A 22,981-nucleotide genomic window follows, 5' to 3' on the forward strand; every position below is an offset into this window, starting at 1 on the left:
GTATCGTGTATGATAGCTGTGCGCATCATGAGATATAAAGGATAAAGGATAAGGGAGCCAGAAAGTCGAGCAAGTTATTAATTTTTTATAATATACGAATTTTCGGATACACATATCGTCCATACGTTACGATGCATGCATCGTCTCCGAGGTTCCGTACCGTACGTTGCAAGAATATACATGTAGATTCAACGTCGTACGGTGTATCCGATATTAGTTGCGGTTCCATCGATACAGCAATTAGTATACCGTCTTAATCGGTCAGTAAGAACAACGATGTAGGTTTGAACATTAATGACACGGATACTGTATGCACGATATCCAGACGATCTTAAAAATATGTCAGCATCCGATCATAGATTACCAAGTTTCGTCAAACATACTTAGAAATCGACACGCGAATTGCAACGTGTTTCGCAAAGAGAATTCACGCAAAGCATATTTATCTATTGTATCGATAGCAAACCTATCTATATTTGGATAAAAATATTCTCCGATTTAATAAATATATTTTAATCTCGAAATCACTTTTATCGCCTATTCGCCATTCCATTTATTGCCCGACCTCCCCTGCTACACTCCCCTGATAGCTAATCCATAAAATTGCGAGTAAAGCTTTGAAAATGAAAAAGAAAAAAAGAAAAAAAAAAGAAAAGAAAGAATAAAACCGACGTGCAACGATATCGCAACCATACGAGAAGGCTTATCGCGTCATCATTTTCTTTCCATCAAGGTATTGTTCAGGCTTGATCCTTCTTTCAGATCATGGTTGTACCTGTTTTGCGCGCGATGCCACGGTCGCGACGATACGCCATCGTGGGAGCCGACGGGTTGGAGGAAAGCCTGTCCACAACCGTTTTGTCCAACCTACCGGAAATTCGCTCGTCTATTGTGCCTGTTCCTGTTAGGGCTGCTGCTCTGGGGCATCGTGTATACGATACTAAAAGATGACGCCGCCCCCGGTGGTCAGCTTTTCGGCCTCGCCACCCTTTGCTTAGCGGCGCATTTTGGCGGATGGCTATTCTCCTTGACCACCCTTCCTGCTCTAATCGGCATGTTGATCACCGGGATTATACTGCAGAATGTCGGCCTGGTCTCCATCGAAGGCAACTACGTCACCGTTGTCTCCAATTTGCGGTGAGTCTTTCTTCGCTCTTTACCTTTATCTTCTTTCTTAGTTTCAAAAGTTTTCCGAAAAGTCAATGGAAACAGCGACGATTGGACCGTACGGATGATTACGTATTTACAGAAATTTAAACGTACGAAAACGTACAATTCGTGAAAGTACGAACTTGCGTAAACACGCGCAATCCATCGGTCACGATCGTTGCTTCTCGAACGAACTATGTAACGCTAGGATCGCGGATGTAATCTTGTCTCTTCTCGTTATTTTCGCTATTAGCCTTAGGGCTTTCATACCGAATCACTTTTCATATTTCTGTTAAAATAACGGATATATAAAATATCTTAATCGCGTATCTCCGGTTCTTTCGAGAAATTGCCGTATAACATTCTGAATTTAGACGACAAAAGGACAAATTATATAAACATGTAGTTCGATAAGATATACATTGCCTTTGAAATTATTCAGATCGTACAAAAAATAACCCTGATTGTTCGCGTCCACCGCGTTTACGATACTCGAAGAAAGTTCTTAAACCGTAATTCTCTTAGGTCAGACTGTTTGCAACCTACGTTCTTATCTACATATATGTCAGATACACGTATACAAATACCGATTATAGATCCGAGAAAATGTCAGCTAGGATATTTTTACTTTCCGACATTCACGAAATAATTGTTTGTAACAAATCCCTATGATCGTCCATCCCCAGAATTAAATGTCATACACGAAGAAATTTCTCTGAGGTCAGTTCTATTCCGGCAAAATACATCGACTAATACATTCAAAAACCCGATAATATACTAAAAATATTCTGAAACTTTTTCCAATCGATCGTTCAACACGAACTTGCCAAAGAATTTGAAAAAATTTCTAAATAACGAAAATAAAGATTAATCTCCATTCGCTCGTATTCTCTTCTTTCTTTTTTTTTTTTTTTTTTTATCTAATTTTTCGTTCAACGTGTCATCGAAATTCAATAAAATCGATACTTTTTTTCTCTTCTTTTTTCTTTTTTTTTTTTTTTTTTTTCTTTGGATGATTAGTAGACCACAAAACTTAATAATTTGGTAACCGAAGTTGTAAAAGATACGCCGAAAAATAAAATTTGTCCATCCGGAGATATTGGTGAAAATCCAATACAAAAGGTTTACGACGATCTGTGACGCCGCACTGTGATAACGCAGGGATAGTGGACGATAAGAGAATCGATGCGTGCCATGAAATGTTGCAATTTACAAGTGTGAGCCACCGAGACGGAATGTTTGTACTTGGTTGAACGACATCGTTGACCCAACTGAGCTAAGGGGTTAATTATTACGCTGTTGCGCGTGACTACAGTTAGACTTAACTGAGCACGTGATTAAAATCATGTGCTGTTACGCACACATTACTTCTTTGGCTGAATTTGTAAATGGAACTTCATCATTTCGTAATTGAAATTTATTCCACCGCATCATGTGATAATATTTGTTTCTTCTGCTCGTGTGTGCCTCTCCGGAATCGATTATTAGCATGACTGCCGTGTCGAAAATATATTATATGGAACTGATGAATGTGCTTATGTCTGTATAAACATAGGCGGGCGGTAGCTTTCGATCATTTTACTCTGGAAAATAAAGAAACCAAGAGATTTAAAAGATATGCCGATAGGAGTGTAAACAAGATTAAAACGTTAAATGTATCGCAACTGGAAATTAATTTCAAAAGTACAGAACAAAATTACATATTTGTTTTATTTATTTTGTAAATTCGTCGACTATGCGTTGTAAAAGTTTTTCTTTTAAATCTCGTGGCCTTCGATTCGCCAGTCGCATCCGAATCGACCCTTAGAGTAAAGCGATCTTGGATCCAAAGCGTACACGGTAAGCGACTCTATTAACAATAGGTTACATCGTATCTCGAAGCAGGAAATATCGTATTCGTCGACAGCGATTCAACGATGAAACTGTCATAAGGAACGATCGATCGTATTACGTTGTACGATATTTTATATATCCATACAGCTATTCGATTACCACCTGCAATCAGGTGGTATTGACAAAATCCGCAATCACTTAGTCGCCAACCAAACGGACGCGGTACCGTATCTTTAAATCGATTAAAAATAAGTATACGTTTCTGTAAGTAACAAGCGTAAATTTCTGTAGCAAAACCATCGTCAATATGTATTTAATGTCGAACGATGAGAAGCGCTCTCTCTTCTTCTCTCCTTTGCTGCCAACAGATAAGTATCTTCGATTCGTCGATAACCAATGTTCTCGATTATCGCTGTTTGCGAATAAATATTTATAATCTGAATTTTAAAGGAACATTTATAGAAACATACACACGTGCTCTCGTCTACGAGAATATACTTCGTTAATCTGTGTCGATTAACTTCTTATCACGAGGTATCGTTTGACGGAAAATTCAGTTCCAAAATCGCGGAGAGCGAGCGAAAAGTGCTTTCAATTTTGGACCACTCCTTATCCGATTCACGCACGGTATTTCAAACACTGTGGCACTTGAACTTCCGAGTTTCTCTTCCTCCGTTGATTTTTATTGCTATTTAGACTGGGAACGAGAGGGAACGAGAGGAGTTTGTTCCGATCGAGTTAACGAGTGCGTTTTACAAAGGACAATATGGAATTGCATAGAAAGGCCGTCGAATCGCACGATCGAACGGATTGATAGACGAGAGACGAGACACGAGACACGAGCGACGAGCGAAAAAACACGAAGGAAACTGGATGAAATTCTGGCCAGCGCGCAACATTTCGCGATAAGATATAACAGAGAGATTTTCAGTTCGTCGGCTATTTCGTGCGAGATCGACGATAGATCGATCATCCGAGAACGATATCAAAGTTTTAAATCGCAGTTTTCCTGCAAAGAAAAATTGTTACATTTTATTTTCTTTTTCGTTTTACTCCTTCCTTTTTCCTCGGAAGTTTTACAGAATAAGCGTGAAAATATCTGCCAAACTAATTCGCGTTTATGCATTGAAATCGGACGCTCTATGTAAATAAAGAACAATGTCGCTTAAATAATCGACGATATTTGCGTCTCCTTGTACTCTCGCTACCGTAACTAATAAATTAGCCACTAAAGTGCCTTAACAACTATAAACTATCGATTTGCTTATGATGTACAATAAGCAAAAGATGACACTTGTAGGTGAAAAGTTGCAAGCGGGATAGTTAAGATTACGATTTCCTTTCGTCGTGATGTTTATATGAAAGTTTAGGGCGCGTAACAAAATTTAATAAACTCTCCTAAAAAGATAGACGGGTAACTTTAACCCCTAAGACTTTGCGGCGATATATCCTGTCCACGATAGATCGACGTAACTTCTGTACTCTTTGCTCCATCGACGATCAGATTACGATATTTTCTTTGACGATTGCGCGACCGATCGTTATTTTCACTGGCGCGTGTGTCGCATAGAGAGCAGAAAGACGGCAGACTCGACGAAGCAACCATCGACTCATCGCGATCATAAGGTGGCCCCTTTTTAACGTCGAGGCCAACCAACGGCGATTGGTCGCGGTCATACGCGACAATGTCACGCGCGGCATAATAATCACGGTCTCCGAAGGAGTTCAGAGAGGATTCAAGGTGTATTCCCAATTGAAATCGCTTCTAATCCAGCCGTTTATCGGACAAATACTTCTTTGTCGGAATTCGCGAGCGTCCTCGATACTCTCGTAAACCCTAAAATCTGCCGAGATACTTCGAATTCGTGGCTTTCGGAACGTTTGTCGTTGATAAGAAATTTGCATTCACCTAGGCAGCTGTTTTCTTCGTTTTTAAACAAATGAGGCAATTTTTTTTTTTTTTTTTTGCATCAAGAAAACAGTTGCTCTATATGAAAAAAGACAGATTACATTACTTGATCTATAGTTTCATTATGAATTTAACTTATAATCGGTGTCATCGAACAAAATTGAACATAAACGGTAATAATTTAAACTTTTCCGAAATCCTTTAGTCTCTCTACTTTTTATCGTTGCTTCACCAACGATAAGTAAAGCGCATGCTATTATACAGAATTACATAGAGTAATACGTGATCGGAATGCGTGTCGAAATGTCTACGAACGAAACTAACGTTTTACGAACATATACTGTGTTCTACGTATACTTTAGTTTTCGAGTCATGGATGTTGAAAGAAAATTACGCTCAACACAAGCCGTTGCACGCCTTGATAACGTCGAGTTTCGTACCGTTCGCTCGAAATCTATCGTTCGAATCCACTTTATATCCTTTATCGTCGATCGCGTACGTTAGTGTTCGCTAGCGTCCGACGCGCGAGAATAGAATTACTAGATGAAACAGTTTCTTAAATCGCGTAAACTATATACTGGCCTCGGTCCTATATAACGAGTACATCGTAGGCAGGTACACGCGTGTATACGCGTATATACAAAGTTCTGCACCATTTATGAAAGCGAATGTCATAGTCTTTTTGTCTACAATTTGCACGAGCTAAACTGCCGGACATGCTTCTTTAAGTCCGACGATTACCGTGTCCTACATCGCTTAAGTTGCAAGTATATTTGTTTGCACGGGGAAAATGTTACCGATAATCGGAAATATTCCGATTCATTTCGAAATATCAACGATCAATGAACGAAATCTCCGACGCGATTTATATATTTTTCATTTTTCTCTTGCTTTGGCTTGGCAAAAATATCCTTGAAATTTTTGTTCATCTTCGTCGGGACCTGCGATACTACGTTCGTTATTTATCCGTTGTTTCTACCAAGAGTATCGAGTAGCGAAGCTAAAAGGAAAATTACCGTACAACCAAGATTTACAAATATCTGCGTCTATCGAAAAATTTCTTCGACTATCTCCTGTGCTTGTCGTTCGTTTATGCTGCCGTGCGCAGCAATGTTTCGCTATCGATCGAATATGCCGCGGAATTATTACACAGACCTAACGATTCTACGAATACCTCGATTATCCACTCCCGCGAATAATTGTCCACCGAACGTCCGATACGCGACGATAATTCGCGTATCCCCCGTTCCGGTTTCTCAACGATACATCACTGACCAAAATGTTCAGTCCGACGATATAACGACAGCGCGTGGAAGCGTGGCGTCGTTAAAGGCTCGTCTAATAACGTAGGATATCTCGTCTGACACGCACGCACGCGTTCTACGATACGTATTACGTGAATCGAATGTCGGGGAATTCGCACGAAACGAGTAGCGCACGCTACGTCGTTGCCTGTTTCATCGATGAAAGAAATATGTACAGCGATATCTTGAATCAAGACTACGACACGCTCGTTGTTGTTCGAATTTTCGTCGTTTACGCCGTATATACGGAACGCTTACGAGCATTACTTTTTAACACTTTTCTCACGGGCAAAAGGTCCGTGAGACGAATAAAAGAGAACAAACTTTCGCTATTTTTCGTACGCGATAAGACAGCCTGAATCGACGTTAGTCGGTGCTTATCGTTCGCTATTCGTCTCACGTAATAACAAAACCACGAACGTTTTGCATCGTCACATTGAACACACATTTTAACTAATTGCAAGATACGTAACGCTTTGTCCAGACTGACTCGAACTATTCGCGAGCTGCTCACGAGCAGAAACTGCGGAACAGCGTCGTGTCCACATCGCGGTTCTCCAACAACTCGCAAACAGCTTTTAAACGGTTGGAAACTTATTGCTCGTACGCTGACCAACCCTTTGATATGCCGCCTCTTGAACGAATAGCGTTCGCTATACGCTAAAGTATCCACACCGATCGCGAACGGCAATCCGGACGCAGCTTAACCAGACTACGAACAACTTATTCTTACAAATACCTCGATATAATTATTCGTCGAATTTATCGGTATCGTATACGTTTGATCGACTAAGTTTTCTAAAACGTAGTACTGTCGCAAAACATCAGATATAGGGTTTCTATATCTTCCTTCGCGTAATTTCATATTCATAATCATAAATCATAAATCATCAATCAATCATCGTTTACGCACTTCCGGATATCGAATTATATTTGTACACGTTGTATGTACAGTTGTACTCTGTCTAATCCCACACAGATGCCGCGACATAATCGAAATATCGTAAAACATGTGATTGACAAATGAATTAAGTACATTTGTTAATATGATATATTATATGTATAATATGTCTACCGACAGTAGGAGATTAGGACTTTAATGGAAATATCGTGTCCACAGGAGAAACGGGAATGAGAAAAAAGTACGCGGGAACGGGAGAGAATAAACCGTAGAAAAACCGATATCTTCGACGAATGCTTGATTATAATACTATTGAACGTTTGACGAAAAAGATTAAGAAAAGCTAAACCGCAATTCGGTTTGATCGGCAAGTTCTCCTCGCAAACGTGCTATTCGCCGATAATACATTTTTAGAGGAAAATACGCGCGGAAAGAGACAAAAGAGCGCAAATAACGGACGTTTTCAAGTACGTATACGACGAGGCTGTTCTAAGTTTTTACAATTCGTAAAATATTAACCGTGGAAAACGGGGACGGCGAGGATTTATACGTTTGACGCATAGGTGATATTCGTATATCGCTTCCCATTGCTGTATCATCGTGTGGCGGAGCTTGGATATGGAAACGCGTTGCATTACGCGTTTCCGTGTACGTACATACCTAGCAACCTAGCTGCGTATATCCGATCGTATCGCGATGATATTCGCATCGATATTCGAGCCGTGATTCTCAAGCCCCTTTCCCGAAACTTACCACCATTTCGCAACGCAACAAGAATCCGCGAGTGCTGATAATAGCGATGGGAAAAATAATAAAAAAAAATAATAGAGTGGAAAAATCGAAATGGCCCCCGTTGTCCAGTAATATCGCTGCAACAGGGTATTCGTAATTCGTAAGGAAATCCAGGGTATTCGTAAACAGAATATTTTTTGACCGTTTAAAGCTTCGGTATTTTTAAGCTTCGGCGCGTAGCATACGCGTACAACAGACGGTGTAATAGAGCGTGTTAAGCAATAAACGATTTTCTTCTTTTCTTCTTCGAAAGATACCGACGTGTCCGCCGCGCGTAAGTTTCGTCTACTTCGAGCTTGTCGTCTGATTCGTTCGTTCGTTCGTTCGTTTGGTTCTGAAGAATACGAAACGACAATGGTCATATATACATTTTTCTTAAGCGATTTGAAATATTTTCCAACGATATTTGTCTGATTTAATATTCTCGAGTACATATATTTCAAGCGAATGTACGATAGTCGAAGAAAAGAAAATAATCGCTTCCGATCTCAATAAATTTCAGCCGGAAGGTAGTAAAAACGTAACCGAACGAAAGATAGGAAATGTAACAGCTCAATGAGCGAATATAAATTTCAAGTAAAGTAGGTCTAAAAGAAGCTATAAAAGGATAAATAAAAAGACACGATTCTTATGCGTTTACGATCATAGTAAAGTTACGGGCCTTCGTTTCGCTGACGATTATTAGCTACGCGGTTTAATTCTTTTCGTCACAGTAACAATGTTGATCTTAATGGCAGCAATAATTTTCTTACTTTTAAGAAACGGTCCTTCTCCTTTCTCGTTCCTTTCGCGTTTCACAAGCTTAGAAGCTTACGACACGAGTAACAGATACCTACCTAATATGCGAACGATTGTTAAAAGCGAGAAATAAAATATACCGCGGACTATAAATAATCGGCAGACCTTGTTCTCATCGTTTACGGTGGACGTTTACGATAACGGTCAGGCTACACCTGTGCCACGAGCGACGATGTAACATGTAGCTTTATAACGGTCGTTTGCTTTGATGCTACGTTTCCTCAAAAAAGAAAAAAAAAAAAAAAAATACAGACTTTTCAACGTATCGGAAGCAATTTCTTCCGATTTGCTTTCGACATTCTACATTTTCTTGCAAAGAAAGTTAGAACTTTGTATCCGAACTTAATTTCTTATCGAGTTCGAAAGACGTAATAAAAGTGTATAAGTTAAATAATCTCTTATCTAAAGAACGAAATAACACGAAGAGAAACGACGATGTTCTTCTTACTTCGAATGAAACTATCAAGACGTTGCATAATCGCGAGAAACCGATATCGCCTTCGCTGTTATTCCGATCCAGCTTTATTATTTAGCGATATAATTAACGATCCGGCGGTCTTAGATTTATATCTGGTCATAAATCACGACTGGTCGTATTTTCGGTAGTTCGATCGAAAACAAAAGTGCCGCCGTACAGTGAAACGTCGTAACGGCAAAGTAAAACAAAGCAAACGTGTAAGCCAAGCACGTGATATGATTCATACCGAAATTAATAACAGGCCAGACCGGAACACATTATCCAAGGCATAGACAACGCAAACAGCGCGGGCCGAGACGTTTTCACGAGCTGCAATCTCAGCGAACGACACGGCGTCGCGTCCTCTTGCCAGGAGTTACGAGGAAATTCTCGCCGGGCGTCGCGCCGCTTTCCCTTTTTCCTCCGTTCCGCTCTTAATCCCTACGCGAGTATCGGAGAATTCGCGTGCGCGAATTAGAAAAGATATTTAACAAAGGCATAGACTTATTTGCATCGCCGTACATAAGATTGCCGCATCTTCGATATGACGGCCAAGTTTTATTTACAACAGGACTTTTATCTACATTCTTTAAGACGAAGCACGAGCTTCAAATGTCACTTTCTCACCGTACGTCAAATTCGTCGTAACAATTTCCATTAGAGCGAGAATAAAGTACATATTCGTATATGTATAATTTTCAATTCGCGTTAACGCACAAACTTCGCACACCATTCGGCAATTTCGTTGATACGAAAAATATGTGTAACAGAAAAATGTGGAAATTAGAAACAACAAAATTACAAAATACGATGAAAACGATCGGAACGAAGAACGCCTCTCGAGAGTTGGCATTCTCGACTAGAAAACGATATCTCTCCATATATTATCTCCATATATATATAATGCTCCGCGTTTCGCAATTTTAATCGAAATTTTCTAAAAACTGAAAGTTTCGATGTATTTCTCTGTATGGTACATGGAACGCACGGGTTGGCTCGAAAGGGAAGCCGCGTCGTGCACATCCTTGGAAAACTGTCAGGACGCTCGAGACCCACCGGGAATTTCCGTATGGAACACCCCGGAAAGATAGGACGTGAATTTAAAATATCGCCGTCAGATTGCTTCGAGACGATAAAACGTCACTTTTTTTTTAAGCGATACATCTTTTCAGGTTGAACAGGTTACGAGCAAATAATACACTAACTCGTCCTTCGAGCGAGCCATCTTGCATGAAATTCTCCTACTTTGAGATAGAAAATTGTACGTTTTGGATATAACGTGCAGCGAATACTATGTACGCGAATACTGTATCGGTAGCTAGAATTAGTTTTTCCACGTTCTTGGACAAACCTTATCGTAGACCGATTTTTTGCTCGCGCGGCGTTACCACAACCGAGATATTCGATGATCGAACGGCGCTTGCCTGACGATTTGCACGAGATATCGCGTATCTCACAACCTGCTTTCGTTCGTGTTGCTTCGAGCACAAGACATCTCTAGCGACCAGATTATTAATATTTTATCGCTTCGCGTGGAACAAGGGAACAGGGAATAGGAAATACAGGAACAAGGACATTGGTAAAATATGTAATCGCGGTATACAGATTAATTAATCGTAAGATTAGAATTATATTCAAATATTTGGATCGAAAGACAAGAAAATATAGAAGCATTCGAAAACTTGTACGAGTCTAAAAGCTTGATCGATGCTTTTTGCCAAGTATCTGAATCGTTGATAAATCGTTGCTTGAAATTAATTTCTTCGTATTTTCGAAATACGCGTAAATTTGAAAACCGATATTAATCGTATTTGGTTATTGGGCAACCGTTGGCCGGAATTGGTTCTCGCGTAAGAAGTTTGCGAGATCCGTGACGCACGGAGGTTACTGGTAGGTGTAGCAGAGCGGATAGAACGCGACATCCGAGAGCAGTCTATAAAATTCCTTCGGGAGCGCACCCGAGAGACACCCATCCGCTTCGTTCTATCTCGTGGACTTTTTACAGGAACGTGGTCTGCGACGACAAGATGTCGCGGCCGACGAAGACATAGAGCCGTCAACCTACGGCTTCCGGTTTGGCTTCTCGCGATTTTATTCCTCCACCGACCAGCCACGTGTCACTGAAACATTTACACCGTGTCGTACAGCTTGTAGCCTCGTGATTTATGATATTTCTTTCCCTTCTTTTTCCTTCGATAGTTGTAAAATTGATCTTCAATTTTTTAACGCCAATGCTTCCGTCGCGTCGTTTCTTTCTCTCTCTTTTTATTCTTAAAATAGCGTCTTTCGTCACTCGAATAACTTTTAAGCTATCTGGAAAGATGGCCGATCAACGAAATCGATAAGAATAATTTACGAAGGAAGAATAATTGGAATCGGAGAAATTAATTCTCGATTGTTCTGCGAAATATGGAAAACGTACGATTATTTAAAATAAAGTTACGAACGATGTTTGCTTCTCTAATGTGTTCGATTAAGATCGAAAGGGAACAATAAAGGATAGCAATACCGAATAAAAGGTAAATGCCTTCAAATCGATTTAGATGGACTACATTTTTTGCAAATACGACAGGTTACGGACAGGTTACACGAGTTCAAATTAAAGATCAGCTTCTATTTTCTAGAACGTACATCGTCGACTTTAAAAATTTCGCACGATTTAGCTTCTTAGGCGTCGAAGAAACTACCCTCTGTACCTGAACTACAAACTAATACCTGATTTTTGTATAATCTTTTCTAAATGTGTATCGATCTCATCGAAAACGTGCTCGATGTTTAAGAAAGAGAGGATGTGGCGAAGTTACCCGTGTTTTCTCCTAGAATACGCCTCTAGCAAAGTAATATAATCGAGAGCCGTGCGTTTATCGATCAACGCGTTCGTCGCTAATTGCTGCCAGATACAGCGAGTGAGCGATTTCCGCGACATTTCGCGCTTTCATGCAAATACGTTCTTAAGCGTAATTATAATGGTCTTTTAAAGAAACGGACCACGAAACGCGCAACATTTATATGAAACGGCAAAAGGGCGCAAATTTTCTGGAATTTATTTTAGAAAATTTGTAGAATTCTCTGTTTTGTAGAATTCTCGCTTCGAATTATATCGCTCGATAGATTATGTACTAGCAGTCTTTTATTTATTACATATCGCGGAAAAGTCTTCGCATTAAAGTTTTACGCAAAGTTCTTACATTGCAGATGTACCGTTTATCATAAAGATTAGGAAATCGATATACGCGAAAATATGATAATTTCTCTGATCGGATGCGTAAACGGATTACTTTCATATAGTCTTTTGCTCTGTGTTCCGTGTTCGAACGTTTAACCGCGTGTCTTGCAAATTGGTGCAAACGTCGGCCTGTATTTGACGTTTAATCGTCGGTAGACGTCTAAACATCGACAAGCGTTCAACTTCGAATCGACAACGACGCTAGGATTGATTTGGATGGATCTGTCAAATTCGACGAGTATACACAGTTGTTTAAGAAAGAAAAAAAAAAACACCGATCTATCCGTTTCATATCGACTCGATAAATATTAACTTTTATTTTCGTAAAGCACATAAAAACTTAATTTTACGTGTAAAAGGTGATCGATACGCGCGTAATTTCTATGGAAATTATTGTATTTCTAGAAGAAAACACAAAGATCGCTACGACAAAAAAGTTTTTCTACTTAGATAGGTATCGATGCATAGAACGTAGATACTTTATTTGGAATAATGGCAAATCTAAGTTTCAGCTTTCCGCCTGTTGCCAATTTGTTCGTTACATTCTAATCGTACAAACACGGTACAAGTTCCGTTATCCAAAATTTCGTTCACCTGAAAAGTTCGTCTCAAACTTTGTATGGAAGACAAAACTTATCATCGAGATATACGCTTATAGATCGAGACCCATTGAGATATTCACATCGTTGGAGCATAACGCGACGACAGAATCGTTACAACGTCGATTCGTCTATCCTTCGCGATACACCCTTTGAAATTCTGTTTGCTGCCTACAGAACGAAACATCGACAAAGCGATCCGGTTGATTAGTTCGCGACACAGAGGCTTTCGCGTTCTCATCGAAGAATCCAACTCTATGCGTACTTTCACAGTCGTCGCAACAAAGTCGATCGCTCGAGTCGATAAACGTTCGACTATGGTTCCGACCGTTTTGCCAGATCGGCCGATGGATGTTTGCACATTGCACAGGTATAGAACGCGGCTTGGTCTATCTAAGCGAGCGTGTCGATGAATCGCTTGCGTGTTTGGTCAGCTTTACCCGCGTTACCTATCATTCTCTATCCGGCGTAAACATCCGGTCAGAGGGTTTATTATGATAAAAGAGGAAGTCGAAATGCTTCGATCGCGCGCGATTGATCGGGGATGGCCCATTTTTCCCTAGTCGCCGTATCTTTGCCTCCAAACCGGTGAAACGAATTCGTTTTCACCGATTCGTTGACAACATCGTCGTCCAGACGAACGTGTCTCTTCCTCGACCAATTTCATTCATTTCGTTTCTAATTCAACGAAGTTTCGTCAAAAACTCAACTTTTTCTTTTTTTCTTTCTTTTTAACAAATTTTATTCTACATTTTCGACTTATTCTCACACGTAAGAGACACGACCACGTCGTCGTCGTCGTCGTCGTCGTCGTCGTCGATCGTTTACTCCTATTCTATTACTCGAGCGAAACTGTACAACGACTGGCTACCGTTCGTAGAAATGTGTCGTAGAAATCGATATTTCGAACAACTTTTACCTGATTATTAATCGGCATAAATTACGAACATTATCCTTCTTGTTCGTACAATTTATGTAATTACAACTGTGCGATATATAGATCGAGAAGCAATAACAAAGAAATAATTTATCGTATTTATCTTTACGCATTGTTATTTATAACGCAACGACGATATTCTTCCATCGAGCGAATTCCTCAAAATGCGAACAAACGTATCGAAGCAAAAGCAAGTATTTCGGAAAGATGGCTGAATAACGTATTTCGTAAAATGGCAATATTGCGATAACTCGACGCGATCACGCGTATTCCGAATATGTACAGTGTGGATCTATTTCCAAATTTGTCCGATCGATCAAGCTATCGCCGTATAAACTGAAATAAAAATGGTCGATCGTTTCGGCGAAACGACAGTTAGCATCGATCGAAATATCGAAATTTTACTCGTTTACACTTCCGATGCTTATTACGACGCTTGTATAAAATTATTTTTACGTTTACGTCAGCCGAACCCTTAATCGCGTTATATCTAAGATAAGAAGCAAGAAACTAGAAAAATGTCTACAACAATTCCTTTATCGAAATAAAAGCGTCTAATACACCTGCATATATATCGATGTACTTCTTCTTTTATCATCAGGGATTAGCAACATATAATATTTTTATTACGTTTGTTAGTTCTTCGGTTTTCTATGAAAGCGATAAATTTCTTTCTAACGAGCAAAGAAAATCGTTTTATACCTACCTCGTACCTGTTTTCTAACTTTTATTCTGTATACTTCCGTTTCTTGTTCTACCGATGCATTACCGTGCAATTAAGTTTCAATTAAGTAATCTCAAATTATACGTACATGTATTGATGTTTACTTTAAAATTCCTCAAACTCACCTATGATTTTACCGATCGATCGAACCGTTACTTAAAAGCCATACGAAGAATACCGATAACTTTGTATACACATGTAGCAACGAACGCTACTTGTACACGTAGGACGATCGAAATTTTGTTTAAAAGTTATCGCTATAGAAGCACGTAATTAGCTAATTATCGCGCACTCTGATCTTAGGATATTTCCTCACGGAAATCCGGTTGTCGAGTCGATGATATAAGTAACAGGGTCGAGCAGCCACTAGAACATTGTCGCGATTTTCGTATCAAAAGTTGGTGTCTATCTACCGAAGCAGGGCGGACACGTTGCACCGTATTAGTTAGTTCAACGTGCCGCGAAACACTTGTCCCCGTTTAACTGGCGCGTATTAATCCATTTTAAAATTCAGCTACTTTATCCATACGTAGCATGTAACGTGTATACGCACACACTTACGAGCGATGCACGTACGCTCGAGGGTCTCTTTATCTCTTGGTCGACTTGGTCGGCTTCGTCGCAAGTCGCTCCTCGAAATCATTTTTTTGCAAAAGCTTCGAGCCACGTTTGTAACAACAACAGAGGCAAGCACGGCTAGAGAGGATTTAACAGCGAGTTTAAGGGAAAACATTGGCTACGTTGATGTACATCTTACGTCGATCGTCCCATATGAATGAATTAAACGGTCGAGGATGAGAATTCGCGTAATTCGTTCAACGTGTTACGTCGACGCTTAATGCGGACAAGCGTCGCTCGCGGCAAAATTGCGAATCTTTTTAGCGTTCGAGTGCAAATTTTACATTCTTAAGGCTTCCGATGAAAAAGTCATTGGCTATAATTCGATATTCTTATAGAAAAGGATCACGACGCTATCCTTACCAAACGCCATACAAGTCATACGCCGTAGAAAGTTGGATATCGAGAACCTCTGTCTCGTTCTTTCGTTGATTCGCTTCATAATCGTCCGTTTATTCTTCTTACAAAAATTTCTCTTCCGATATTCGCGAGTCTTCCGTTATTACAGCTACTTTGTTATATCAAGCGTATATAACGTCTAGTTACTCGTCGTCTACGAGTTCTTTTAATTAACAACGTTTAAGTTACATCGCCCGGGGCAAAAGGTAGAAAAACCTATACGTACAGAACAGGCAGACGAATAGACAAAGTCGAGAAAGATCGTTGTCTCCTCTGTGTTTGTCCAAGCGCGTTAAAAAATAGTCCGTTTATCTGCGTTGGTTACGCGACGCTAGATTTACGCCTAATACCACGTACTCGTAGAACCTCGAGTAGTCCTCGACGAAAGAACACGTATCGTCATTTTTATGTTACTCTTGAATATAATATAATATAATTATTTAGTATAATATGAGAAATTTACGTTAAAATCGCGCATGCACGCTATCGGCAGGAAAATATCTTAGAAGAAGGCACTGGTAGAAGCAACTTTCAGATATTTATGATATTACGTACGTAACGGCGCGCGTCTCGGGTTTGTTTCGTCGAAGCACGGCAAGACAGCTTCAGAGTCCAAGGTGTATTCGACGTGTTGTAAAGTCGATCGACCGTGACGAAATCCACGAAAACACCCGATCGCGTGGAAACCGAGCGGCGATTTTCCCTTCCTTCCGGTCGAATTAGACGACAAACGCTTTGGCCAGTTCGTTCGATACGAGTCACGTTTCGTAAATATAGTTTCCTGAACAACATCCGACATTTCGCAACTATCGTTGTATATAATAAACGTAATTCTTTCAAAGATTCGGATACGAATTTTACAACGATTTACAACGACGTTTCGTTGAACATCGACACTGGAGAATTAGAAAAGTTCCTAGTAAAATCTTCCGTTTCATCTCGATGGTGCTTTCGTATTGCCAAGCATAATAGAAATCGCGCGTAAAAGTCATTGAAAATAGAAAGACGAAGAAATACGAAGAAAGGAAAAAAGATTCGATCGTACAAACGCATAGTCGAGGATCATTTTAATCGTTATGTTTTCAACAATGTTACGAGATACGCGTAGAAACGAGGAAAAAGTTTAAGCGAAAGATAACGATAATTGCCGCTAAATATTCTAACGTTATATAATACTTTTAAGCCGTTGTTTGTTTGCTAATTTGTTTACTAATCTCGCGAAAATATAATCGACCCGATACTTTCAAAGCCGTTGCAATACAGAAGGCAAGGTTCGGCTTAATTGCCGACGTTTAAACGACATTTAGGACAGTCTATGAATGACTAAACTAAATAAGTTCAGTTTCGATCGAATATTCTACGTTATATCGTACTATACGGGTATACTATGCTATATTACTTTTAAAAAATTCAAATAATCCGTTAACTCGCTAGCTGATACACGATGATTCGTAACGAACAACCTTTAATCCTAAAATGCATGCTTATATCTGTGTCGCGTGCCTATTATATCGTATTTATATTGAATATTAATTTAACGTCGATATCTATAGTCTAGCGCTATCAGTTAAATTCTTTAATTAGGATTTCCTGCGCGTAACTAATTCACCGTCTACGCGCGTTTCTAAACGCGTTATCTAAAGCAAAACAGCCCCAAAAACAACTATCTCGTACAGACTATGCGATCTTCTACGGTCCACCGTTGAGTTACCGTGCAACTGTCAGAATCGAAACTCGTATATCACGACGTTCAACGTGAATCTATCAGTCCCAAGAGAAGCCGAAAGACAATGGTTCGTGGTTCGATACAGAAGCCGAATCGCGTTGCGCTTCGATATTGCATCGAGGTATCCGCACCGCGTCCGACCCAAGCTATTACGTCTACGCAAATGTTCCCGTGATGTAAATCTGTCGGGGAATGGCCGACCTCGAAATTGCACGGCCTAACCGATACCGCAGCAGCTCATTAGCTGGTCGCTCGTTTCACAACCCGCGTTTTCTATCTCGAGCAAACCATTTCCTATCTTCTTCGTCTTTCTCTATTTTCTCGACGGTAGAGAGCCACCCGTCTATATTAAAAATATAAACGACTCGTATAAATTCACCTAAGCGAAATACATTATACCTATCGTTAGACGTTAGGATCCGAGCGATGCGATGAAAATAAACGATCGCGCTTTAAAACGGATGAGTTTGAACAAACGCAAGCGTTCATTTCGTTAAACGCATTTGCGCGATTGAATAACTCGTGGCTGTGCTCCATCGTGTATTAATTCGTGGATTCGGTATTCATGGATGGTCTCGCCGTGCTCCTCTTTTACGAGTCCTCCCTCTCTCCTCTCACAAACGAATAAGATACAGGCTGATTAGAGGAAACAGGCTACACGTCGACGTACCTCGTCCATTTCAATAACCTTCGTCGTATCGATTCATCAAATTATCGAGCTCGACGTTCCGAACATCTTTCTTCTATACGTGTTACCGTCGCTCGACGATTTATCTTACGACTCTGTCGCTTCCTTCTGCAACTATAGTCCAACCTAAATCGATGAAATCATCGATGAACGAGATAACCATCTTTTAATATCGCGTAAATAGAAAAGAAAAACCGATCTGTTACGGCGTTATTAGCTGCTATATAGCTATATAGGATTAGGTTGGGCCAGGTCGTCGATAAAATTATCAACGAAAGCTCGGTAAAATGTTTCTTCTGTGTTTCGCGGTTTAAGTTTCTCCCTTTCGCTTAACGTAGCTTTAATCGTTCGAACTCTCCACGAGATCGTACGATCTACAGCTTTACACGTGGTAAGGTCATTCGTTGCTATTATACATACAGATAGAGTACACGCGGGTAGTAAATCTATGGAAATATCGCATCGAAAATTTGTTTAGCCGTAGCGAGTTTTTCGAATCTAATCGTCATACCACCCCGTGCAATTGCGTTCGCAGCTGGCTCTATAAAGGCGAATTTCATCACCTTTACGATACAATAAAGGGAACAACAGATTCTCAAATCCAATTCGTTTTTCCTAGTTTGCCATCAGATTTTTTTTTCGCACGATTTCTATATTATATTCTTATCTACCTTATACTATTTTTGTTAATACGCGATGCGGATGATTTTACCGCGCCTTTCCCCAATCTTACCCGTTATTAATCCTTTTGCTTGTCCCAAAGTTGTCTGTCTCTTCTTCTTTTTTCTTACGATACAACGCGATGCTCTACGTTCTCGCTTTTATTGCACGTTGGTTGTAGTGGGTGGTAGGTAATCAGCAGGCTTCGTCGATCAGTGATCGGTTATTTTATCGAGATTCGTTTACTATACGTGCGACGGGAAGAGAGAAAGAGAGAGAGAGAGAGAAAGAGGAATCTCGCTTGTCCGATGGAGTGTTGCGGTGGAACGATGTTTTCAAATAGCCTCTCGGGGGAATATTAATAAAGGGTGCTCTGAAACACGTGGTACAACACGCGTGGAGAGTCGGTTGGTGTAAAAAAAGGGAGGAAAATAAATCGAAACGGTGGAATAAAACATCGTGTACGAAGTTTCCGTTGTCGGAAACGTTGATTCACGGAGAGCCAACTCTTTCCCTCGGATGGTTGTTTGCAAAGGTATTCTAGTTGTCCTGGCATGTTTACGCCCAGGTTGGAGGGTAGTTGACGTGGTTCGAACTATTGGTTCTTTTTTATTTATTTATTTATTTATTTTTTTTTTCTTTTATTAAGGGATTGTCGAGAATCTCGTGGAATCGAGAGTGCCGAACTGTCGAACGGTAAAGCTCGATTTTTCGGATACGAACCCGCGTTCTCTCTCGAACGTACCCGTATTTACTCGTTCGTTTCTGATACGATATAATTCGGTTTGTTTAATTTTTCTGCTACCACACCGATGACCGAAGCTCGTACAAAACGATTAAACGAGATTCACCAACGCTATATGTATGTGTGTGTGTGTGTGGGGGGGGGGGGGTATGCGTAGATCTGGTAACGCTTAAATATTTTCAGCAATTTGTATCAGACCGGTAGGCATTTCGAATTGTCGTGGACGCGTCGCGCTAGTCGATAAATCGAAACGCTCGATTCGCTCGTGCCGTTACGTTTGCTTATACACCTTTCCTCGTGATCTTTTTTTTACAGTTTACAGGTTCCCAGAGTTCCTGTAACGGGAGACATCGCGTCGAGACCCGACTTAATCTCTTGCGTTTTAAAATTCGTTAAAACAACGGTAAAAATACAATATAACGGAGAATACAGAAATTCTGGCAAGTTTCTGTGAACGGAAAAATCACCGATCTCGTTTGCACGTTCGTAGCGAGACGATCGAAACAAGTCGAACTACCAAATTTTGGATCAAGTCCTTCGAACGTTCCCTTCGATCCCGGCGGCATTCGTTTCATCCTCCGAGACCTAACGACGCGTCGAAGATGCTCGTTAAACGGACTTCTTGGCTCTTCCACGATGGCCGATTCCGCGAGTCTGCAGTTGTCCAGGGGAGGGGGGGGGCGTAAATCGGTAGCTATGGATAGAGCGTCCAAGGTTTGTCTCTCCTAAAACCATGACACAAAAGCGACGTTCGACTTTGAGATCGAAAGTTTCCTCGTAAGCTTACTTACCGTGATTTTCTTTCCCTTTAAAGTCATCTTCTCGCAAATCGATACGTTGGCCGGAAAAAGAAATTTTCGCGTCAAGTATCAATTCGTATTTTACCGTAAAAAAAATTTATCTTATCGTAATGGCATAACGTTATGTTGTTATTGCAACTCGGTTTGTAAACATATCGCTATATATTGACAATAAAGCGAAAAATGGCGATGCCTTCCGTTTTTATTAGATCGGCCGCGTACGAACAAAGCTTACAGAAGTTGGTAATCTGGAAGATTATGTTATCGAAGCGATTATTATACTAGGAAATCCAAAACATCGTCGTATGCCATTTTTTTGTCTATGACGCTCGTAGAGTTCTCGTATTTTCAACCGATAACGGATTACGTATTAGATTCGTGTGCTTTCGATTCGCGAATATTTACGAGCCGTAGCAAAGCAAAAGACTTAAATACACGTAAATAGATATTTTTCCGCGTTCGACCACGCGAATCGTATATTATCATTTACAGGTTCGGTATAGGAAACGTAGCGTGAGTTATACAGGCAAACTTATCTCGATATACACTTGGCTGCGATGTCAGTTGCAAAAATTTTTGAATTACGAGCGCACCAGTACCAAACACGAACTTGTCATTTTCTAGCTTTATAGAATTTCTTCGAAAACGTTCTATTCTACGAAATATATTTTGCATTATGTATATATATAGTTTGCATTTGAAATGAAAACTTGGACCGTCATAGTTTACCGAAGGCGGGAGATGAACGGTGTTCGCGGCCATTGTACGAACGGTAATAAGCTTGTAACGTTACGTAATAGTAGATGGCTTCGTCGCTGACACGCGTGTATACGCACGCTAGACCGGTTGCGCGTACCCACGTAGCGATTGTTTCCTCTTTAAGTCAAATCTTTAAGTCGATTAAAATATCAACGTTTAGAGAATGTCCTATATGTTTATTAACATTTCAACTCGGCCAGTTTTAATATTATCTATCGTCTATAAAAAGCCGGAGCATGTAAGGTAACACGATGACTGTTACACGCTTTAATTCTCCGTACGCGACTTGGAAAGGAAATGTCGGGCCATCGAGACGGAATGCTATTAGATCCTGTAAGAAACGCGAATTAATAACCTGCAGAGAAAAATAGATATAAAAGCAAAGAGTCTGTCTACCGTTGCAGACACACGCGGTTTTGCGCGTGTAATCGATTCGTCGTAATCGTCGACCAGGGTCTAAGTCCGCGAGCTTGTGGATGAACAGATCGCGGACGCGGGAAACGTGGGTGACATCGATCGCGCGGATCGAGATTATCGAGGGTCGCGCTGGCATGCCAGGAATCCTGGCGTTTCTGGGTTAGAGGCGTTAAGGCCAATTCGTACGAACGCATGCAGGGTACGCGACCCGTGCTTCGTTCGATCGATAACGCCCGCCACGCTCTCCGTACACCTTATCCAAAGCGAATTTAGAGTCCATTGCGGCCACCGTTGTGGTTTCGATCATTCCATTATCGATTACTATTCGTTCGAGCGTTCGCCGGCAACGAGGAACACGGATGGACAGCGTTCTCGTACGTTTCGAGATCGTTGTTTTAGTCTAAGAAATAGTTTTCAACGTAAAACTGTTTAAACGCGGAGTAACTGGCTAATTAATTGAGATAAATTCGTGAAGTTGTCCGAAATACGACAACGCGTACACCGGGCTACATTACGCGTCTGTCTTTTCACGGAGGTTTGTAAATAGAACGCGCGCGATTTAAGAAAAAAGCTCTTTCGTCGAATCAATCTGAAATTCACTCGATCCACGCGCTCTTTTCTTCGCGTTTCAACGTTCTAATCGCCATAATTCTAACGAGACTTTCACGCAGCCGTTACGATTATTTTTAATCGCAATCGTACGTAACGTCGCGTTATTTACTTCGTGACGAGTAAGTACCGTACGATGCGTTAAAACGAATTTAAGCTTGAGGAATTTCGGTATCGAGGTCGACTTAGCGGCAACCTTTTTAAACACATCTGCAGAAAAACACGGAGGTGTATATAGAGCGGGAAAAGAAATCGAAAGAAAGAAAGAGAAAATACATTAAATTCGCGTTAATTAATTAATATTAAAGCATCGTACTCGACCCTAGCGTACACAGACGAACGAAAAGTCGCACCGGTGCACGCGCAAAATCGAAGAGATGTATATTTTATAACGTAAAACGTATAGCGTAGGTCGGCCTCTTAGGTGCAGCGTGCGTTCTGTACGGTTGATGAAATTTTCGGCAAAATGTAGTCGATGGTTGGAATTCGATAAGACGATATACGCGCGCTCGCACCGATGCGACGAGTAGCGAGAGAAAGACGATCGGTGAAACGGTGAACAGATTTGTAAGTCTAGTCGCGGGAAAAGGAGGTCGGGGCCAACCACGACCGAACAACGAACGATTGGATCTACTGGGGCGTAAAGCTTGGCTGGTGGATGTTGTTGTTTTCTGCACGTTACAGCGAACCATTAATTCAAATTAGAGCACGTCTCACTGGTTCACCGGTAGCCCGGCATAGATGTAGGTCAAGTGTTCTTCGCGCGACACATTTTGGCCGCGGAACAACGAACTGGCCGACGATTGCCCGCCAAATAATAGTTCCTGCCAAGCAACGTTTTGTCCAGGTGCTATTGTACTCTCGCAACGACTCTTCTTCCTCTTATTCCTCCTCTTTTCCTCCTTTGCTTTTATATACCGCGATTATCTCC

General features: G+C 40.7%; 1 protein-coding gene across 2 annotated transcripts in view; it reads left to right on the forward strand.

Moving 5' to 3' along the window:
* Positions 1 to 22,981, forward strand: part of Nha1 (Na[+]/H[+] hydrogen antiporter 1) — a 99,380-nt gene that overhangs the window by 36,363 nt on the left and 40,036 nt on the right. For both annotated transcript variants that reach the window (XM_072005280.1, XM_072005279.1), the window contains exon 2: positions 763 to 1,137. In XM_072005280.1, coding sequence (XP_071861381.1) covers positions 763 to 1,137 — 375 coding nt within the window. The remainder of the gene's footprint in view (positions 1 to 762; positions 1,138 to 22,981) is intronic.

This window comes from Bombus fervidus, chromosome 6 (genome assembly GCF_041682495.2).
Source record: "Bombus fervidus isolate BK054 chromosome 6, iyBomFerv1, whole genome shotgun sequence".
NCBI lineage: Eukaryota > Metazoa > Arthropoda > Insecta > Hymenoptera > Apidae > Bombus > Bombus fervidus.